Raw genomic sequence first — 22,887 nt, forward strand, 5'->3', positions numbered from 1 at the left:
CACTGCTGTCAACTACTCCAGGCTCACAAACAGCACCTATTGTGGAGACCAGGAAGCCACAGGTGGGGATCTGGAGGGTGGAGAGCAATGGGGACCTTCCTCCTCCCAGAAGGGTTTTGAAGCCCACGTGTCATACCCGCTGTGGAGAGGCTCTGCCAGGCAGGGCGGTCTCCAGGAGGCCAAGGTCTCCTGCTGCCAGCACATCTCCCCGTGCCCCTCTCCCATTGCCCCAAGAGCAGAAGATGTCCTCACAAGACCTGATGGGTGACCTCCTGTGGCCACAGGACCCGGAGCAAAGCAGCCGGGACCATGGGAGGCGCCGGCCAGGAGCACTCTGCTCTCCCCAGACCCAAGCACAGACCATATGGTGTCCGGTGCATAAATACATGAAGTATTTTATAACGCCAGACACAAAGGCCAAATTCTGATCTAAATCGAACAGGTATAAATCCCCAGAAAATCCAGTGCTGATATCAATGGTTTTTTTGTTTTTTTTTCCCCTTTGGCTAAGATAGGATTACACAGGTTTAAGCACAGATTAGATTCTGCTTCTGAGCTCCAGATATGTGGAACAGACAGTCCAATGCTTCAGAAACACACATCTAATAGACAACAAGAAACAATTTTCTAGCAGCAAGTTGCCTAATTATCTATCCATCTAAAAGATGTGACAGTGCCCAACATGATAGCATTTCAAAACAAACCACTTCTTCCTCCTGCGTTCCAGCATGGGAAAAAAAGTTTCATTGGCCTCATATATTAGAGGAGATTCTCCCCGCCCCCCCCCATATATCTGTGCAAAAGACAAAGTGCCTGAATATTTTTTTGCAGGAGAGAAAAAGCAATAGGAGAAAGGAGAGAGTGACTTGCTGCTTCAGATGCTCAAGTGTAGATGTGTAATGACCCCAAACACATCACAGCTTCCATCCCTGCAAACTGGAACCTAAAGATGACGCTGGCATCTGAAGGTCATGCGTTCACAAAGCCAAGCAAATCAAAATTCAGGTGTATTTCTGGAGAAGCCTGAGGACAAAACCATTATCAGCCTTCAACCTGCTCAGCTAATTGGGACATTTAGAAATCAGCCTGTTACTTAAAAAAATACCATTGAAAAGCCTCGCTATCTCTGCATCCCATTCATGGGACTTTTACAGATCTTGTGCAGCGCAGGCAAACACCAAAAGCATCACTTTGTCTCAGACATCTACACCACAAGTCTGTCCACCAGAGCTGATGGGGAAAAACAGTTTTAAGGTTTGAGGAGCTTCAGCCATCTTCTCCTCAACCAGAACTCAAGCTTCCTGGAGGCCCAACTTTAGGACTCACCCAGAATGAATCCTAGTTAGTTTTGTTTCCAGTTGCAATAGGTAAGTGTGGGTCTGTGAGCTGTAAGCCTTTGGTGCAGCAGCTGGCCCCTTCGCCTAACCTGGGCTGCCTTGGAAGGTGAGCTCCGAAGCTGATGGCCACCTTCAGCTTTGGCCCATCTCCATCAGCCTTTTCTGCCAGGTCAGGGCTACTCTCCTCCTCACCATCTCCACCAAAACCAACTGCCTCAGAAACTCTGTCATGGGGATCAAGAGCACCCCAAAACATTTTCTATCAAACATCCAAAAAATGCTCATTAGACAACATACAAAACCAAACTGGTCTGTACCAGAGCATCTCCAACATCCCTAGGAGTGAAGGGTGACAGCGGGCCAGAGCTGTGCTCACCAGGGGCTGTCTGCGCCATTAGTGACTATTTATTTCGGATACAGAAACGTCCCAAAACAACCACCTCTAACGAGAAGTCAGGATTTCAAGGAAGACCCAGTTCCTCAGGGTTTCAAGGAAGACCCAATTCCTCTCCTCTCAAGCTGTAATGCCAGAAAAGGAATGAATATGCTAAAACAGGCAGTATTTCCTCAAAAAGAAAATATTTCAGTGAAAGCAAACCAAACTAAACCACCCAGAACTGCACCATTAGCAACAGACACCAACAATGATGGGTTTTTTCCCTCTAAAAAGTCAAACTTCATTAAATGGTCCTTAAATTTTCCCAAAGGCCAAGGGAAAGGGAAAATGAGCCAATAGAGGAACCAGGTATAGTGCTATCGAACAGCAATTTGTTATTTTAATTAAGTACTGCCTATTAACTGGAAGTTGATTAGCGCCCCGGGATAAAGCATCGAAGTGATCCGGGGGCCTGAAGACACGCGTTGTTACAGCACTCGGTGCAGGGAGACGCTTGACGGTATTGTCAGTGCCCCTCTGCAGTGGTCACTGAAACCACGGGTGTAGGTGTACAAAGTCTCACTGTTCAACAACGCTCCCTCAGGAACTCAAATCCTTACAAAAATAAATTTTAAAAAATGGTCCTAAATCATTATAGAAAAGAGACATGGTCCATTTTTAAAACATACTGAAGAGTGAAGAGAATCATATAAAAAAATCCTATGAATGGTTCAGAAGAGAGAGTGCCTGTGAGCTGCCTCCTCAGCCAGTACTTACGATGAAGATCTCGCCAGCTGTCACGCATGTATCGAGGACACCTCTCCATCAACAAGCAAACCCTGCCCCAGCCGTTTCCCTCCGCTGGGCAGAGCGCCCTGTCCTGCTGGAGCCGTGGCCACCTTTCAGATGGGAACAGCGCGGTGGGACAAGCCCCACCACCGCTCTCCGTCAGACACCATCAGCCCCAATGCTTCTCCCAGCTCCAGCTACACTCTTGGCCAGGTCAGACGGCAAAGCAGGCTTTTCCTCTGCATTTGCACAGATGGTACCCAGAGCACAAAAATGATTTTTCCCTCTTTGGGAACCCTGCTTGCTTCACAAGCCCTAAAGATCCTGTTATCTAAACATGTACAAGAGTTTATTTAGATGGAAAGACATACAGAGTCATCACAGGACCTCAGGGAGGTATATATCCCCTAACTGTGAGCGCTGAAGGTTGTATTTTTTATGGTAAGTGATCAAAAGATGTTAACGAGTCACCAAGATGCGGTTTGCCCTGGAGCGCTGGTGTTTTTTATTGGGCCATCTGGGCTTTACTGCAACGCAAACAGCATTACCGACGATTGTTATTAACAACATTATAATCATTAACAAAATACCGCAGTGCTCCCATTTCAGGTGTCATCTCACCTCCTGCTGCACAGCCCAGGCTTTCCGAAGGTTAGGCTGGGATTTAGAGGACAGCCTGCCCAAAATCCATCAGCGGGGAGAGCGTGGTGCCTCTAGGCACCCAGCATCCAGCCCTCCGGAGCACAAAGGCTGCAGTTGCACCTCAAATATCTTTTTTTCTGCTTGGAAGTGACCTCAGGCAGCAGCTGACAGCCCTGCTGCCAGGGCCAAACTCCACCTTCCCCTTACCACAGGACAAAGAATAATTAACACCTGTGTTCACAGGTATACATGCTTAGCAGAACATACTGTCTTTTAAAGCCTGCCCCATTTCTCTGCAAGAGGTGACTTGCTTGCACTTGAGCAGAAGATGGCACATAGGGGATGTGTGTCAAGTTGCCAAAAAAACAAAAAGTGGAAAAAAGAACCACCCAAAAAAGTGCATTTCTGTTACAGTATGTATATGGATGCTCATTACCTAGACAACGTGTTTGATGGAGTAAATGAAAATCAAACATCTCCACTAGCTGTTACTTCACTCATCATCTTTTTTCTGTCGGGACATTAGACTTGTTACGAGTATCAGTTGCTTTCCTGGTTTTAGCCTCTTTTGGTGAGAAGCTGTGAACAGACGGTACTTGCAGCAGCGATCCTGACCCTGGATGCCTCCTCCTGGAGAGGACATCTCTACCCGAGCTCATCCCGCCTTATTTTAGGCACTAAACTGGGACATCTGAGTGACAGCTCCAGTAAGCATCTGAGGTAGGAACAGAGGGAAGGCAAAAAGACAGCTTTTACAAGGTGTCCTGCAGCAATGGGGAAGGAGAAGCATTTTGGTCTGTAAATGCCAATAATTTACAGTGTTGAATCCTAGTATGCTTAAGGAGGAGGAAAGATCTAAGAACCAGCCCAGCCCCCATAAATCTTGGCTAACGCAGAGCTCATCCCGTGCACCCCATCTTGGAGGCACCAACTGCCCGTCTCCCAGTCCGGCTGCACTTCAGTCCTGCGTTCGGTCCAAAGTCCAGCTCCCCAGAGCACCACCAGGAAAGCAGGGAGTAGAACAGCGCTTTACAGAAAACCGTTCACTGGCAGTGTTTGCACACACAGCCCTTCCTAAAGTTGCAGCGAAACGGTGCATAAATTCTTACTACAGTGCACTAAACCCAGACAGCTTGATTCAAGATGCACAGGAGAAAAACACACAGGGGAAAAAAAAAAATTAAATCTTACGTTGTCTAGATAGTGCCTTACTTTGCAGTGTGGTACCAGCCACACAGAGGGAGCCAGGAGCCTCAGCTGATAGGGACTGGCACGGCTCCACTGCTTTCCAGTGAAGCCAAGCCAATGTAAAGACAGCTGCAGACTGGGTCCAAAATATGAAGCCACAAAAAGGGTTCCTTTAAATTATTGAAGATATACTCACTTCTGGCTCCCATGACTGCTTTTACAGCTCTCTCTCCATTCAAAGCATCGTCACCCACCCTTCAAGCAGGATTATTTTCCTTTTCAATTGGACTTTGACTCAACAGCAAATTTAATTAACTGACCTAATAGACTAGAGCTGTGGATTGAAAAAAACAAAAAATAAAAAACAACTCCCTCAAAACACACAACAGAAAGAACCACCGCTGCAGCGAAAAAAAACTCCAAGTAAAAACAAAAAACCTAGAGAAAAAAAAACGTGGCTTATACTCCTGCTTTGCAGAGATGCAAAATAATAAAAAGATCCTCATGTTGCGAGGTACAGCTTCTCCATGCTGGCAACCATTTGCTCTTTATTGTCTTTTAGCAGAAGATCCCAAATCCCTTTACAAGCTTTTAAGCTGCGCAATACCCTGACATGCAAGGCGGCAGCTATATGGGGAATACCACCATCCCCATCCCAGAACTTCAGCCAAGCTGCACGCTGACACTCATTTTATTAAAACCTCATAGATGCGCACAAGAAGAAACTGGTGCTGCACTCCCTGTTGGGGACAGGCTTCCACCAACATCCAGAGCATCTCCATCACATTGGTGAACACTAAACGTGGCTCAGCATCTTCACCACCACTACGTCCCTTGAACCACCTCACTCCCGTGACACCGCAGATGCCTGTGCAGGAGTCCCAGTTCAAAGGTCCTCACAACAAGACAGGCTCTTGGCTCCTCTAAAGGTCTTGGCTCCTCTAGTAACAGGAGGCAGTGCAGGCACCGAACCAGCAAAAGACTGTACAACAACATGACCAACACCTCTGGCTCCAGCTTTGTATTGGCTACACAAACCACATATCTCAAACAACAGTCCCAACCACAGCAAAAGCAGGAGGCCCAAGGATGCCCGCAGCAGTGCTGTGCCCGAGCCACACATCGCCCTTGAGTGTCAGAGTGGCCAGGAGAACCTGGCCCCGCTGCTCCTCCAAAAAGCTCTGTACGCTCCTTCCCAGCTTTGGAGCTACTGGTGACATTTCTGACCTAGGATTATTTATTGCAATGTTCAAAGCAAGCAACACATCACTTAGAAAGTGAAGCACCACTTAAAAGGCATGCCACTGAAATCTGACTGCATTACGTATGATTATAAATCAGCTAACTTCCCATTGACTTATTTCAGAATACATCCATTTGCGCAGGAAAAAAATAATCAGACATCCACTCATTAATGCTAACTTCATCAGCCGTGGCGAGGAGCAGTGTAGTCCCCTCACCCTTCTGACTGCACACAGCTGCTACTCTGTTTGCCTTTTCTTCTTCTATTAGGAAAAGGGGAAAACAACGAAAAGAGTATTTCACACCTGTCACAAGATCACCTGATGGAAGCTTCCAAGAACAAATTCATCATTGCATACGCAAGGTACAGTCAGGTTTTTGCTGAGGAAATTTCTGAGCATAAAGGACAAAATTTAAATTGCTGATTAACATCACTTTTGTTATAACTTGTTTGGAAACAAACTAATGGATTGGAATTAGGCTCTTTGTACCAGCTTTGACACCTGTATCTGCCATGTAAGAAATAAGATTTAAAAATACTTCAAAATATGTTCTTTCAGATGCAGATTCCTTTCTCTTCATCAGAAGATGGTGAGTAATGGGTGGAAAGTTGCCAAAAAACGTGTTTGTGAAGCATGGGAGCCCAGCGTGGCAGCAGAGCGTGGGTCCCACCGCCCAGCCCCTCTGCTCCTCCAGAGGGCAAGAAGGTCTGACCCTGCTCCTGACGGTGCCCGAGCTCCACAGCAGACACAGGCTGGGTGAAGCCACAGCACGGGAGGGAAACCCACCACTTCCTAGGGGTCCCCGCAGCCCTGCCCAAGACCTCCACGCTGTGGGATGGCAGAAAAGGCCACTGGCCACAGTGGGTCCATGGCCTCAGTTCAGCCCCACCATTGCTGCCCAGCCTGCGGGCGAGAGGGCAGCCGGGGACTCAGCCCTGCGCTCCGCTACTCCTGCTCCGAGCAGCACGCCCAATTGCCAATTCCTACTGACTGTTTTCATGCCTAGGGAACAAAACCAGGAGATTCAGAAATTGCTTGAAAATAAGAATTCCTATCCCAGCCAAACATCTCCAGCGCTAACAAAGCTCTGGAGTGAGGTTAGCTCTGGGATTCCTCCTGGCCCACAGCCTGCGTGGTCTGGGTCCCAGTCTATCTCAGCCGTGCCACGCTGGGCTTGGCACCAAGTCCCAGCCCTTTAAAAATAAAGGCATGAACAAACCTGCTTACAGAACAGGTGATGTCAGTGTCAAACACCTATAGCTGCATCATCTCACCGGCAAATTATGTCAAGTACCCGGAGTTATCTTTGCCAGTGTTTGGGCTCTGGGATCGTTCAATACTTCCCTCTCATTCTTCTAATTTTTGGCTTTATGCCCAATTGGTTGCTGCTGAGAAGTGCAATTAATACCTCCTCCTCCTCTGCACAAAAGCATTCCCAATGGCACCAATTAAGCACAGGACCAACGAGGTGCACTCCCAGCCGGCTCCAGCCATCAGGTGGCAATGCTAGAAACAGCTTCTGCAGAGGAGAGAGTGCTACTTAAGCTTCCCTGCAGACCCCAGCGATGGTCACCCCTTGCAGGGTGGCTACTGGGACAGACACCGTCCTGCACCGGCTCATCTGCACAGCCACAACTGCTGCTTTTTTCACCTCGGAGGCAACCATGACTGTGCCAAGTCGGTAACACCACCACATTTACCTGTGAACACCAGGCTGGCGTTCTCCAGCTCTTCCTGTGGAACCTTGAAACTGAAGGACTCATTGTAGAAGGGATCTATCGTCCCCCGCATGCAGGAGGTCTTCTTGGTTTTCGTTAATTTTAATCCATGAACAAGCTGAATTTTCACAAAGGGATCTGACAAAAAACACGAAACACAGGCTCTGTGTTATGGGCATCGTGAGTCAGTAACCCAGTTTGTGAAGGTTGGGCACCACAGGGATGGACCGTGCTGGAAAACAGCATTTGGAAATGACTGGGACTTGTACCACCGCTCCACTCCCAGGGATTTGCAGTGGAGACAAAAGTCAGGCAGCTGGATTAAAAACGCTCCCTGCCAAAACCACAATTAATGACAACCTTGATAGAGGCCATACTGTTCTTTTTGGAAAATGCCAATATTCTGGCAGCAGCAGTGGCTGGGGCAGGGAACATGGGGAAAAACACCCGAGGACATACGCATGAAGCAATTACCAGCCAGCAGGCTCAGAAATGGCATGGAGCAATGCATGGACACTGGAAAAACCTCACACCATCCACAGAGCAGCTAGATATCGTAAATGAAGCCACTGCAACATTAACACTCAGGCAGCATGCAGCATCTGCAAAACAGCGCAGCCACAAACGGGCTGCCCTACAGAACACAACACGGGGGTAATTTAGAGCTCTTGGTTCCTCACCTCACCCTGGTTCAGAGATTTTTAGTTTAAATACGGCAAAGGAATTCACGCCCTCCATTTTATCTCAGGGTAAATGTTCCAAATACTTCTGTTGTTGTTGGCTATATATATAAAATGGCTATCGGGAGCCTTGTATTAATAGGAACTGAGCATCCAAATCCCCCTGGGTCCCCCACAAATTGCAGCCTCACCACTGATCTGCTTTAAAAGCACATATAATCTGTGTATGAGTAATGTGAGAAATGCACTGGCCTTTACCTGAACCCTGGCTCATGTCTGTCTGAAGAAGCTGTTTTGCTCTAATGATGTCCACGTTCAGTCTTCCCGCGCTGGGTAGGTAGTTCAGTGACAGCAGCAGCTCTCCCAGCTCCACTTCATTCTGCAGGGAAAAGGCAAGGTGGAAGTTTAGAACAGAGCTCGGAGGGTAAAGGAAGAGCAGGAAGAGAAATTAAATAAATCCCATTTGTTTAAGTGCCTGAAAAATAAATTTTAGTCACGCTCTAAACTGCAACCAAGAACCATCTGGTGGTACCTCATGCTGAGCAGAAACAAGAAAGAATATCCCCAGGTGAAGATCGTTCTTTCATCACTGATCCTTCACCAGCTTTTCAGCAGTCATGCAAAGAGGACCTATAAGGAGGAATGAATACAAGGTCAGTAGTTTCTACCTGCTCCATTTCGAATGGTTCTAGGTGGTTCTGATCTTGCCAACCTCACATCCTTAGTAATGTACAAAACACAGACCCATTGGAGAAGACATCCTCTTTCCTTCCCAGCCCCCAAGGACCACACCAACCACTTGGGAAGTTCAGGCACGAGATGGTTAATGCATCCCTGGGTCACAGAAGGCAATTCAGAGGAGACATCCCCTCGGCAGCTGCCCTGTTCTAACCAGAGACCACGGCACAGCTTAACTGTGCCCTTGCTGTTCATCAGGCCGTACAATGGCCATAGCTTCCCATCAATATAGATGTTCAGCCATTATTTCTTCTCCTCTTAGTTAATGATGCTTAAAACTAGTAATTAAAAAAAAAAAAAAAGAGCTGGAGAACTGACATCACTGCTCCTCAGACATGACAGCTTAAAATACCCTCTCCCCCTAGCATGACCTGGCACCAAGATGCTGTTATTGCCAGATGCAAATTACACACGGTGAAACAACTCTGGGAACTGAAAATACACCAGCCAGCCTGGGCAGGGCATCAATCCGTCTGCCTCGTCTCAGGTCCATACAGGAGTACAGAGCTAGTTCTTCATCCCAAATAGCCAAACGGTTCAAAACCAAGCCTAGATTGGATGGTCACAGCCCATTTCCAAAAGGAAAAGGAGCTGCAGTGGTACTGCAGTCCTAACAAAAGGCTTAAATATCTTTACAGATGCCCCAAATATTAGATTACAGAAATCAGAGACTAAAGGACTGGGTAGACAATAAAGAAAAAAGCTCTGAGACACAGTCACAGCCTGAATTGACCCGAAGAACCAGGTTCATCAGCAGATGGGCCAGCACATGAGGTACCCACCCCGGCAAAGCTACAACGACTCTAGGGAAACTGAGGCTAGGGCTGCTGCGAAACCCAACCAGTTCACGGCTACTCAGCTGCAAATGGAAAAGCACAATTTCCACCAACCGCAGATGAACCAGAGGGCTCAGACCAAACCCGAGGAGGCACTTGGGGAAAAGCCCCGTCCCTCTGCCAGGAGCAGTATGGCACCTCTTGCCTGGCCAGCCAGCAGCACAGAATGGCTCCCGCTAACGGCAGGCTACTTGGCTCCTTACTTAACGAGCCAAGCACTAAAACTGACGTCAGGTAATGGTATTAAAAGTTCTCCCCAAGGCACTTTGTCTCCTCTCCTGTTCCTGTTGACTACTCCCAGCAAAGGCAGCGGGACATGCGTGGCATGCAGGAGCAGCTGGCAGGCTGAGGAAGAACTGCACCTCCGATGATACAATTCAATTTAATTCAACATCCTTTTTTTTTTTGGCTTTCCATGGAAAAGATGGCAATAGGCTGCCTGATTTCACATCAAAGGTCTCCACGTTTCAGGAGCTGGCAAAGGAACCCCTCTGTGTTTAACCCTGCACATTTAATGAGCAAACGATGAGGGAAGCACCATGCGGGGAGGGCGAAGGCTGCAACTACAGCAGCATCCTGACTCAGCCCCTGGGCTAAAAGCATGGACCTACATCACAGATCCTAAGGCAAACCCAAATGCCCCCCTCGCACACTCCGCTGCCCTGGGAGCCAGCGCCAGAGCCAGCCTGGCAGCGTGGACCCCAAGCTGGCCCACCTTCTGCCTGACCTTCCCCACAGCCCCTCTCCCACACGAGAAAAAGCATCCGATGTCTTACCCCAAACTCCTTTTGTCACAGCATCTCTTGGGTCACATTATGTGGCAGTATGTGATTGATTACACAGCACGCACACTCACATTCACCACGTGTGTTTTCTCCCATTGCTACAGTATTTTTGGTTTACCGAGAAGGCACCCCTCTTCCATCAACCTTTGTCAACTCTCACACCACAGTTCTGTTCAATACAAGATATTTTAAATTCTTTCCATCAGAAAGCCATTCCCCAACACAAACCTGACCCAATACACACACGACGCTCACAACTCTTGCGAGGTCAAGCCATACCTACATACACCGTTGTGCCCAGTGGTTGCACAATATAAGGATCTAAGGGAGTCTCACATCCAAGATGATTTAAACGTCATCTATCTAATTTAAACTATCATCTTTGGTTTGATTTTCCTCAAAACTGCTCCTCTCAGGTCTGTGGCTGGAACAGCCTGAAGACACGTTTATCATCCAGAACAGTTGGTGACTTCTAAATCTGTTACCAGGACAGTAACAAAGCATCGCAGCGCCCACAATGCCACCCACAACAGGATCCACCCGAGGTACCCCTCGACCCCAGCTAATTTTTTATAACATATCAACAACATTTTTAACATATCCAGTCCTACTTCCACTTGCATTCACCGCTGTGTTGGGTTTCATGCAGGCTTTAATTCCTAGAAATTCAGGTACATTTGGACAGCACAAATTAGGAAACTAATTAGCGATGTTATTACCCGCTGGGAAGAGGCAATCAAACAACTCCGGCTGCAAATACCAAACTTCTGGCACAGCCAGGAGGCAGGCTGGTACTGGGCAGGGATGTAGGACCTTTCAAGTCACCTCAAGCTTAGAGTGCTGAAAATCCACATTAAGATTGGGGGTAATTACTTCTGGATTCGTCCACTGGAGGAACCTGTTGACCTTATCCAAGACCCGTAGGAACTAAGGGGCTTCCCTGGGCCAGGGAGGAGCAGTGAAGCCCAGAAAGGGAAGGCAGATCTCCACACTTCTGACACATTTACCTTTACTCTCCATTTTAAAAAAAATTGCCCCACATTGTACACTGGCAATATCAGACTGGGTATGTAACACCCACCGAGGCACAGGCAGGAGAACCAGGCATCTACCCGCACCTGAACCCTCCCCAGCACCGTGTCCCATAACCCCTGCAAAGGTTACTGAAGGAGCCACTGTAACGTAACCATCACACTGCTGCCTAACCCACGAGCCTTCAATAGGTAAAGGTAAAGCTAAATCCCCGATCTTCCATAGGATCTAACCTAACAGGGATATTGGCACCTCTAGAAAAATCTTTTTGACTATTTGGGCTTAAATTTGGGTAAGGTGAGATATAAAATGCTATACCTTCTAAGTGGGATCCACTGAAGTCAGAAGACAGACTACCACCAGCTTTAATGAGTCTCAGATCAGGCCTAATTTCCCAAATCTCAACAGCACCTTCTGCCCATTAATGCTTTTCAAGCGTGCCCAGATTTCTGTTAATTATTTTAAGGGAAGGAACATACGGTCCAACCCGCAGAGGCCATGGCAGGATGGGTGTGCTCAAAGCCAGCAAGAAAGCAGCAGCCTCCTTGTAGGCAGAGCAGCAGCAGTGTTTACAGCCATAACAAAAGGTGTTTTCAGAAGGAAACCCAGATCCCCCGATAGCTCACCTCCCCATACAAGTGACTCAGCCTTTTCAAGGCACTTAACTCGAGCAGTGAACTGCCTCTGATCTTATAAATGCATTATTTCTAGCTTAGTCGCAAGGCTCTAGGAAACGTGCTTCAAATCCTGCCACAGTGCCTGAGGCAATGTCAAGCACTCGAAAATGAATCAGTGGCCAGCAGCCACCACACGGTTCCTCCCCGGCACGTCGGGGACACACCGTGCCGTGCTGCACCACGCTCACTAGCTTCCTCCTGCTCTTTGGTCACCTGTCATCATTAGCAAACAAGCAAGGAATTAACGGGTTGCTCCAAGAAGCCCAAGGTACAAGGCATACCTCCTCAGGTTTTAGCTCCCCATGCTTTCCCTGACAAGCTCACGCCGCAGCGTACCTTTGCTGATGTGACAGTCTTGCTAATGAGACATGCTGGTGGCACAGTTTGTGTCAGAGATGAAGATGCAGACAGAGCTGTGGCTTAAAAGACTCGCTGGCTCAGTGGGCAAAACTGAGATAACCAGGGAGCCCAGTGGGGTCCGCTGCGAGATGGAGAAACAGGACCCTTCTTGTTACGGGTCAGGCAGGAGACAGCTCAGGGAGGGACGAGTGGCCACAGAGGTCTCAGGTGGCTCGTGGGGCCACAGGAGCTGCCCAGGGTGCTCCTCCAGCCCACGGACCCACTGAGCTCACCTGCACCTTGGAAACACTCTGTGTTGCCATAACCGTCGACCCCCATGCCCACCACCTTGTTTATAGGCATCCTTATCAGCAACGGTGTTAAGACACATCGTGCTGGGGGACTGCAGGCACAGAAGCATGGCTTTTTTTTTGTCACACACTGGAGCCTCCCCAAACCTCAGACTCACATAGGGGCTGAGCGGAGGAGAGGGATGCTTATGCACAAGAGGTGTCGTTGGCACATTGTTCACCATAGGGAAAGAAAGTGCCTGATTTTTACTTTACCTAGGTCTTTTCATCAGGAAACAAAAATGCTGTTGGTTTCGCCTTGCGTATTTTGCTCACGGAATGCAGTGTGCAGACGTACCCCTCAGGCACCGCCGTGCAAAGGCATCATTTTAGCTGCCATTATTATGCTGATGATACGCTGATTCGTGCCAAGATCCCAGATGACCCTGGAAAAGCAATTTCCTGTTTGATGAGGTGCCGGAGTGACACCAAGTCTGGGATGTCTGAGGCTCTCCTGTACCTCTGATTAACATTTCACTCCTGGCTGTTCCTCTCTGCAGCTGTATGACACAGCCAGTCATTTGGATTTGCAGCCTTGGGCTTGCCTGTGATCCAGAACCTTCTGCAGTTACCGTTTGGGTTGAACCACACACACATAAGAAGTTTGTGTTTCAGACATGACAGAAAAGAAAAAAAAAAGAGGCTACCTCAAGGGAAGAGGAGTTTTTAATTAATGCCATTTGCACATCTTGTTTGGATCAGGGCAATTCTTTCCTCACAGCCCCCACCCTCCCCCCAACTCAACTGTTCACTGTGCATTGGTACAAGACCAGCAAAATTCTGCAGCTGAAACCCTCCCCGGTTCCCGACGGGAACCAGAGCACATTACATCAGCACAGACATCTATGCAACGCTCCTAATGAAGTTTCAGATTGATTTTCCTCCTCAAGGTTATCTGTGATGGTACCTCCAGGCACATTAGAAAACTGATGGTTTAGAAACAGTTTGCTCTAACAGGCTTTCTACAGCATCCTGTGACACACAGCAATCATTTCATGAAGGCTGAGCTATTAAGGACCAGAACCTGAAAAAAAATATATACTTACCAATGGATAAGAGCAACATCACCTATATAACAGATGCTGAGTAGACGTATGGTGAAAAGAGTCACAAAACCCTTTCTAAAGTCTAACTGGCTTTGCATCAGTTTGCACGGCCATGAGAAAGCCTCTCCTGTGCAAAGACCTTTGGGCAGGTGAGGGAAGACTTCCTACAGAGAGCTCCTGCCCATGGCCCCCCCACCTCCTCCTCTGCAAAATAAACCCCACAGCATCCCAGTCCTCCGCAGAAAGGGCAAGGAGTGAACAGCACAGAGGGGAAGAGATGAGGTGACTGAGATGGCAGCTGGAAGCAGCAGAGACATATAAGGATAAAGAAGAGAAAATGATCAAGAAGAAAAATTTCTCAGTGCTGGAGCTTTAAAGACTAGAAAAAGAAAAGGGGAAAAAAACAACTGAAATGGATCTGGGGAAAAAATAAAGATACAGCGAAAGAAAGATGGTAGAACGCCATAAGCCAAAATATGACAACAAATCACAGGTTAAGAGCAAAAAATGTTGTCAGAAGACAAGACCATATGGGGAAGGAGTGTGAAAATCCAGGAGCCTGCTGCACTGCTGCTGAGCCTTTCCTGGGAAGGCGGGGGGACGGATAAACACCCATCATGGCATCCCGTCACTGTTCCCTCACTCCAGTGACCTGCAGAGTGGTGGCATCCCGCCTCCAGCCAGGCTTTGCCCGGGGCATCTCTCCCACCAGACAGGGGTAAACTGCCAGGTTGATTTTAACATCCCATTAATGAGCAAGCAGCCCCCCTCGTAACCAAGCCACATTCATCATCAGTGATTTTGCATCATTCCTTTAATTGAACAGCCGCTAAGATTTTGGACAGCTTAAAAAAAAAAAAAAAAGGAAGAAAAGGAAATAATCCTGACAACACTCACTTCCGTATTTAATTTCCCATGACTGTGTCACGAACACAGACCCCTGTTCCACACTGATGCACACAGCCCTGAGCCAACTGTTGTGTCAACCCTGTGAACCAAGTCTCTGCCTGGCCACTTTTACATCAGCCCAATGCTTTACGCCTGTACGAGAGGGGGGTCCTGGCATTATTTTTAATAATACGCTGTGCTGCCAAACACAGGGCATCATCCACATTCCCCAAGGTTGGCTCCTTCTCAGGGCTGCAATGGACAGGCCAAGGAACAAGGGCGCCAGGGACAAACTTGGTACATGCACAACCAGAGGCCTCCAAGCTGCATGCCGTAACCACCTGGCTCCACAGCAGATTTCAACGTAACACCCAAAAGAAATGCTCTGAAATGACTCATTACCTGAATTTCAAATTCCTTTGTCCCTTTTCCTTCCCAACCAAAGCATGGTAATAACAACAGTACAGTACTTCTTGTAGGCTTATCCCTGAGATGGCTATCAAAAATTGTAGAGAGCTGCCATGGGAAAGCCACTCCATTTGCGAAGCACATACCATTTTGAACGTAAAAAGCTGACAGCTCCTTAAATGACTGTCATTCTAGTGCACTCATAGTACAAAGTTAAAAAGGCAAGTCCAGTACATACCCCCTCTACTATAAAAATGCCTTCATTTGAGGGGAGAAGGAATTTTTATGCTATTTTCCCACCACTTCCAGGCAATTTTTTTTCTTTCACGGAATGATCTCCAAGCTCTCATTACTGCTGGTCTAAAACATTTATTCCTGCCCACTCAAATCTGCCAAAAGAGAAATGAATCATATGTCAATAAAACTTGGGGTCCTGAACATGTGTTTCAGAATTAATCTTAACGGTGAAATGTGCGAATCTGAGCCCAGCTACAGCAAGGCCTGCCAACTTCATTCATGGTAATTAAGCAAAGCCACACACGTTTAAGGGGATATTTAAGGAGCGCAGTGTTCCTATGGGGACTGGACTCAAGAACTACTCCATAAGCAGCTACTGCTATTTAGAAACACATTAATTACTCTGCAAGAAAAAGCCTCCCAGAACAACCAGGGATAAAGAATTTGGCAATACCTGCATTGACATTTTCTACAGAGAATAAGTCCTTCTGCTTCATTGCTGGCTCTGATGATGTACTGGACGGCAGCTCCCCTGTGCCTCCGCTTTGGACTCCATCCCGCTAAGCGCTGAACACACGATCCAAGCTAAAAAAGCACTTATGCACAGATACGGTCTTTTGCCTGAATCTTAGCATCGTTTTATTGCGCTGATTCCTCAAGGCTGAGAGGACAGCATGTTCCTCACCTATATTCGGGTTCTCTGACGACCCCTTCCCAACATAACAAGCACAGCAATGCTGCACTGCCCCCCTCATTACACCCAAGGTAAGTTCTCAGGTTGTTAGTTAACAAGCAACTCCATGAGGTGGTAACGAAGATATTCTGCTATTGATGATGGGCTTTCAGCCACTGAGGAGCTGTACATCCCTAAGGAGCTTATCCTGCTCCAGCTCACAGCGGAGTCAATGGAGTCATCGGCTGCAGAAGCTGGACCATGCCTCAGCCTCGGAGAAACCTGCCCGTCCCACAGGCACCAAGAGATTGCTGGCATCCCCCCATCTTTTTTAGCAGGGCTCACTCATGCTGGCACAGTCCTGTACTGAGGCAGTGTCCCAGTTCTGGGCTTGATGGGGCTCAGCACGAGGGTGGGACAAGGACACAGCACCTGCCTTTATCAGCACACTCCATGGCAATGGCTTCCAGGTGGATACCGCAAGTGCAAAACAGATGTTCATCTTAGCCGATACCATTTAGGCTGCTTTCTCTGCTCTTCCACAGACCTTGCCCCATCCCACTCCCACCGGTATGAAGAGAAAACCTTTTCCACAGCTCGTGCCATCTGGATTCACTTTCCTCCATCTCTCCAGTTCATCATGTTTTTGTCTATAATGCCAGTTAAAAAAAAAAAAAAAAAAATATCACGTATTTTGCGTCTTTCATCTTTACATGTCACATCTATGCCTGTCTGGTTTTCTCTCCCGCCTGTTACTGGTTTTCCAAGCACCTGCTTCAGCGTTTTCTCCACCACGATCTGTATCGCTGGGGGGCTGCTGCTGCCAGCTGCTGCTCCGTGTCAGAGCCCTGGGGCAGCCAACCCAGCCCGGAAAATTTTCATCGACTCATGATCAGAACTGACTCAGGTTCAATACAACAAGGAACTAATAAAGGCTGTCTGTCCCTCAACTAATCAAGCAAAAAAGCGATAAGTATAAAAAAAGTTGTCAACATGTCAAATCTATGATTCCACAGGCAGAATCTTCCAACTAGCAATCAAAAAAACCCTCACAAATTTCTAGCACAAGCATCACTGTTATTGAGAGACATTAAAATGCAGTTTTTCAAAGTAATAAGCTTTATTGTTTCACTTCTTCCAGGATGTATTTTAACCCTTTGATCAATGCATTTAACTTTAATTGCTACTAAGAGAAAATACACCTTATTCCATGAACTTAAAAAAAAAAAAAAAAATCTTATCACTGAGAAAACATGGGAAGATGATACCAAACATCCTCCCTGGATATCCTAGTACAAGTACTGTTGTTCTCTTTGCAGCTGCAGTCTGTCAGCTAAGGCCCAGCCAAAAAGAACAAGAAATATGAAAAGACCAAAACAAGGCAGTTCAATAATCAAGGTGTGAAGGACTTTTTGCTTAAATTAAGTTTTTCCATACGATAGCAAGCAGATAAATGCAAAAGGCTTGTAAGGATAGGCCTGCCCATTCAAAGGGAGTTTTCTCTTTTTCTCCTTCCTTTTATAAATATCAGAAATGCCAATTTCTGCATAAATAATTTATCTTGAATCCTGGTGAAGCAGACAGCACTGCTGAAAACAGCAGCAGCTTTCAATGAAACTTTGGAGAGGGAGGGAGGAAGGGCTGGCTCCGAGCTTGGCAGACGAAGGCAGAGATGATCCTGTCTAATCAAGGTCTGTATTAGCTGTGGAATGAATCCATGTTACTAATAAAGAGATACATAATACAGAGAAGTATTTATCATGCAAAAGCTGGGGAGGGAAGGTGGGGAAGCAAGGTTGCATGGTGTAAATCACAGGAGGATAACAGGATGCAAAGAGAAGAGCTCTGTCCTCAGATACACAACCCAGAGCCCGTGACGAACCACGACTACCAAAAAGAAAAAAATTGTTGCAGGCATTTGTAAACAAACATTTGGGGAAAAGGCCCAGGCAGTGAGGGGAGCCCAGGAACATCCATCCTTGTTCATCTTCCCTATGAACCACTTTGTTCACCCCCCACTGCCACTCTACCAAGCAAAAGCAGATCCCACTGACATTAAGACACGTCCTATGTAAAGACACACTCAGGGACCCCACAATTTTGACTTGTGCACAACTTTCAGAACTTTCCTTTTTGTGTGAACAATGTTCAGGCTAATCCCGTAACCCTCCTACTTCTATTACAGCAAATCTAGTGGGCTCTCTTGCAGTTATCAAGGGTCTTGATCTTCTCCCTCACACACTGCAGAAAGTCCGAGCAAGCGGCAAAAGCGCTCTCCAGCCCCTTTGCACACAGAAACGGGGCAAAGCAGAGTCGGAGACCCGGCTGACTTTGCGTATAAACACTGCTTGGTGGACTTTACTTCCACAAGTGTCTGATCACAAGTTTCCACTCCAAATCAGACTCTTGGACCTACACCATCAATCAGAGGTGAGGTCAATGATTTACTGTTCACGTTGTCTAATACCTCTGGCTACGCCACCCTTTAGTGAACACGTAAAAATCACAGAAACTGTGAACCATCCAAGTTCACATAGGGTTTTGATTCAGCGAAGGCTCTAAAACGTAGAAATTGCAATCTCAGAGCTGGTGAGGAACTGGGAAAGGCAATCATGTTATACCAACCCTGAGTGGTGCTCCTGTCGTTAGCACAAATGCCTGAGATGATGCTCATGCAAAGCTCTTAGCTTGGCTTTTTATGGGGTCCTATGCCTCTAGCTATGTGGGTGACATGGCTAGTAGCAAATTTGGTAGCTAACTGCCGTGCCTGGTTGCAAAGTTCAGATTTTCCCATTGAACAGCTCTTTTCCTGGCTGGAGAGGAGGTGGCATTGACCAGTGCCCTATCCTGAGAACAGACGTGGAAGCACACAGATCCTCTACACCTTCTCCTCCCATTCCATCTGATGGTTGAATCTAGTCCAAAATGCATGCTCAAACTTGCATGCATGCAACATGCCACTTACACGAGACAAAATCTATGGCAAGTTTATTTCCTTCAGGGACATGACAAAAATAAATCTACCACCACCTTGCAATTTTTTGCTCATGCATTATGCCATAAGTCTGGAGAGATTGTGTCTTCTATACACTTTCTTGCATCAAATTATTACTGAACTGGCACCAGTGGTTCAACTCACGTTCCCAAAGCAAAGTCAGGTTAACACCCACAGGGGTGATTCAGATGGGACAGTGTCACTGCAGTGTCTGGGAATGGATGCAGGTCACTGCAGTGACAAGAAAGGTCTTCCAAAAGGTGCAGATTTCCAAAGCAGTCTTGACTTAGTCTCCTTAGAGTTGACATAAGAACTTTTGTCGGGCCAGCTCCTTTGAATATGAAAGAGGACAGCTCCTCTACCTCACAGTATTAGCTATAAGACCAGTTATAGGCCCAACATTATTTCAACCCAACAGATGCTGTATTAACAAGACAATGACTAATTAGAAACTGCATTACTGGCCAACAAGCAAAGGAACGGCACAAAAAAAAACAGTGAGAAAAATTGTGGCAATAATCTGATAAATTCTGTTACCTGAGAACTAGGCACAAGGGCTTTCCACCAGTGTCCGCCTTTCACAAGGTCTACATCACTCAAGGGCATTGACACTTTGCCAATAACACAATGGCGTGAGAATTTGTCAAAATCCACTACGGTTAAAAGCAGAGTTCTTCTCTGGGCTTCTAAAAAGGGGATTTCAAATGTGTACCTCTCTTCAAACACCGGGTTTTGCGTTTTGCGTTTCACTCCAGTCTGCTTGGAGTTCTTCTGATCAGGAAGAAGGCAGATCTTTACATAGGGGTTGGAGTGAGCCATGTCTTGCCTTGAACCGTCGTAAGAAATTGGAGGAGGCAGATCTTTAGCCTCAATGACTCGCACTATTAGATAATTATGCAACAGGTCGTACTGAGTGCTAAAATGCAGCATGCCCAGCTGATACTTCGATAAGATCTCCTCATCTGTCAAGGAGTCCATATCATCGCTATTCGAGTCAAGAGAGTACAGTCTTGGTTCAAATTTTCTAAAATAGTCATCTGGGGTATAGGTTTTTCGCAGGATAGTTGGCTGAACTATTTCTTTCTTAGCTCCTATTATTCCAAACTCGATAGGTTTAATGTCAATTAACGGAGAACTTGGCCTCCTCGACTCTAAACCTAGACGAGAGAAATGCACAAACACGACGGTTAGAAACTCAACCAAAGCCATTACAGCTGCAAGTCAACTTGTGCTTCTTTGGGTAGAGCTGCTCTTTGTCTGTGCAATGCCCGGCACAGCAGGCTCCCCAGTGGGGCTTTCCACCACTACATTGCCAACAATTAATAGCACCCTTAGTTATGCTGAAGTGCAAGCTCAGCTACACTTCCCCCCCGCCCCGTCCATTTTCACATCTAATTACCATGCATATGCTTCAGCAAGAAAAACAGCGCTGGCCCCTTCCACTGTGTTCCTGCAGAACACGATGAGATTTTAATCAATGTACCTTCAACTTGACTTGATTCCCTGTCTAAAAGATGAAAGAGCAAGCACTACAGTTTGATTTTCTTCCCCACAAGAATTACATTAATGTTGGAAGGACGACCTTACTTGAAATCCGCCTTGTGAGGCTGTAAGTGGACCGTGATGCATCTGAAGACGACCGCCTTCTGTCAGGGGAAACATCCTGAAGAGTGGGAGGCAGCTCACTGATTGTATTATCAGAGTCCCCATCTTTGTCCTCATTTTGGCTGCTTATCCTGTTATAACGAGAGACCTTTGAGTGATTCAACCCAGTAAAAGGAGTATATACAGAACAAAAATGTGTTCTGGTATTCTGGGTCTAATCTTGGGTGCACATCCCTGGATGCTGCGGGGTATCTCCTGATCTATTTGTCAAGCAAAAGGTTGAGCAACTGACTTCAGACCTATGTAGAAAAGAGATTCTTTATCTTTCTGCCTGTCATTCAAACAGAGTTATATCAGTATTAGAGCACGACACGGGCCACACGGGCACGTGTGACTCAGATCTTGATCAGAAGTATTATACTTGTGTTTACGAAAAAAGAAAGGAAAAAAAAAAATACCCACAAACCACAAAACCCAAACAGCAGCTTATTGCTGTAAATTCCCAGCTACACTTTGGAAGCACAGCCTCCACTAGGAATGAACCAGCATGGGAAACCACCACACAGGCATCTCAAACCTACCACGCACCTCTCAGTAAAATGTTGCTTTGCAGGTACACCACTAATGTTTCAAAACTCGATCTTATAACTACAATTAATTAACTACTATTTATTGACATGCCTTTTTAAATAATTGGCTGCTTTTTATCCACGTCTATAAAGCAGAGGCGATTCTTACAAGATAGTCATTTTACTGCCCAGGGGTCTTGGTGGGAGCAGGGAAGTCGGCAGGATCTAAACAACAATGCCAGTTGCAGTGAGCGCTGTAGCATCTTTGAGAAGACTCAACAGAACACTGGCATCATAAAGACGTCCACATGTAATTCCCATTTCAGTTTACATACACACACACACACACACATGTTGTTTCAATATAAAACAACATTCTGGTTAAAAACCTCAACACGTCACAGCCGCAGTGGCTCACAAAAGCAGTTAGGACCTCCCAACCTTGACTGAAAGAAAAGCTAGAGCAGATAGTAACAAGTAGAGGAGATAAAGTCTCCAACTGCACCTTCAGAGGGGAGCAGCTGGCAGACATCTGCCAATGGAAATGAAATCACACAGTGGTGTGTGATATGTAGTGCATCACGCAAAATAAGCCTTTTGGTTAATCCATGAGACAGAGCACTCCAAAAAATAGCAGCAGATCACAACGAAAGCATCAGCATGAAATGAGCAAAGCAGAGAGGAATACTGTGTGAGTTTTGCTCCTGATTCACCCTTTCTACGTGCATGGCTTGGTTGGGTGTAAACGAAACATGTTGAATCATTTGCTTTAGTAACCAACGACTGGACTAGAGCAATAAATATATTCTGCAAAAAGCAGTAACCTCAGAGAAAAGGCCCCCCAAATATAAAATAGATCTAAACTAGAATTTCTTATCCAAGTTCATAAAGTGCACACCAGGATCCATGCAAATCTGACCAACCCAGAGTCACACAACTCATCCACATTAAAAAAAAAAAAAGAGTCTGCTAATAATCAAAACCAAACCCTGTGCTAAAAGGGGCATACAGTATTTGCACAACTCTGCAGCCCATTAAAGGCGGTCCAAATCATGCAATTTGACATATAATCAGTACTTACTTGGAACACAAATAGCTTTTTCATGCCTAAATGCAATTCTACACAATCATAGGTAGCATTTGGATAAACTCGTGTTTGAGAAGCAAATGCACAGAATGAGGAGAAGACAGGGGGAAAAGGGAATCAGGAAGAGAGGCATTAAGGATGTTCTACAATGGGTAAACGTAATAGTGAGTTAATAACATACAGATGACCTTTAGTAAGGAAATTGCTACTGAGCCACAATAATTTTTCCTCAAATAAACTTTGGCTCTAGTTAAAGCAGCTCTGTTTCTGTTTAATCCGAACCTTTGGGAAGAGGAGTCGTGTCCTGATTTCAATTCCGTCTCACAGACCGTGCACCGTTCATCTTTGGGGTTTATGCAGAATATTCCATAACAGGCAGCGCCGACATACACCCTCGCTCCCAGCCCATTTCTGCAAAGGCCAGGATGCAAGCGCTCCTCATGAAATAAGAAGCTACCATGCATTCAGGTCAATACAGTGACACTCACTCAGTAAGAATTTTTTTTCCTAAGTTGCCACTGTAAAAAATTCAGAACTTGAGAAAAATCAACAGTCTCCCAAGAGGAAGGGCTTAAACTTCCAGCTTTAATGTCCCCTCCTGAATTTCCAGGACAATGACGTGTCTCAGAGCTGCCAAAGGGAAAACCT

General features: G+C 46.5%; 1 protein-coding gene across 1 annotated transcript in view; it reads right to left on the reverse strand.

Annotated features, from left to right (window-relative positions):
- The window catches only part of SYT17 (synaptotagmin 17), a gene marked incomplete at its 5' end in the record, with an annotated part of 39,714 nt that overhangs the window by 8,979 nt on the left and 7,848 nt on the right, over positions 1 to 22,887 (reverse strand). The window contains 4 exons of the mRNA XM_082312236.1: positions 7,277 to 7,432; positions 8,233 to 8,353; positions 19,516 to 20,135; positions 20,566 to 20,714. Of these exons, the coding sequence (XP_082168362.1) occupies positions 7,277 to 7,432; positions 8,233 to 8,353; positions 19,516 to 20,135; positions 20,566 to 20,714 (1,046 nt within the window). The remainder of the gene's footprint in view (positions 1 to 7,276; positions 7,433 to 8,232; positions 8,354 to 19,515; positions 20,136 to 20,565; positions 20,715 to 22,887) is intronic.

The sequence above is a fragment of the Platalea leucorodia genome, assembly GCF_965183815.1.
Source record: "Platalea leucorodia genome assembly, chromosome: 5".
Classification (NCBI taxonomy): Eukaryota; Metazoa; Chordata; class Aves; order Pelecaniformes; family Threskiornithidae; genus Platalea; species Platalea leucorodia.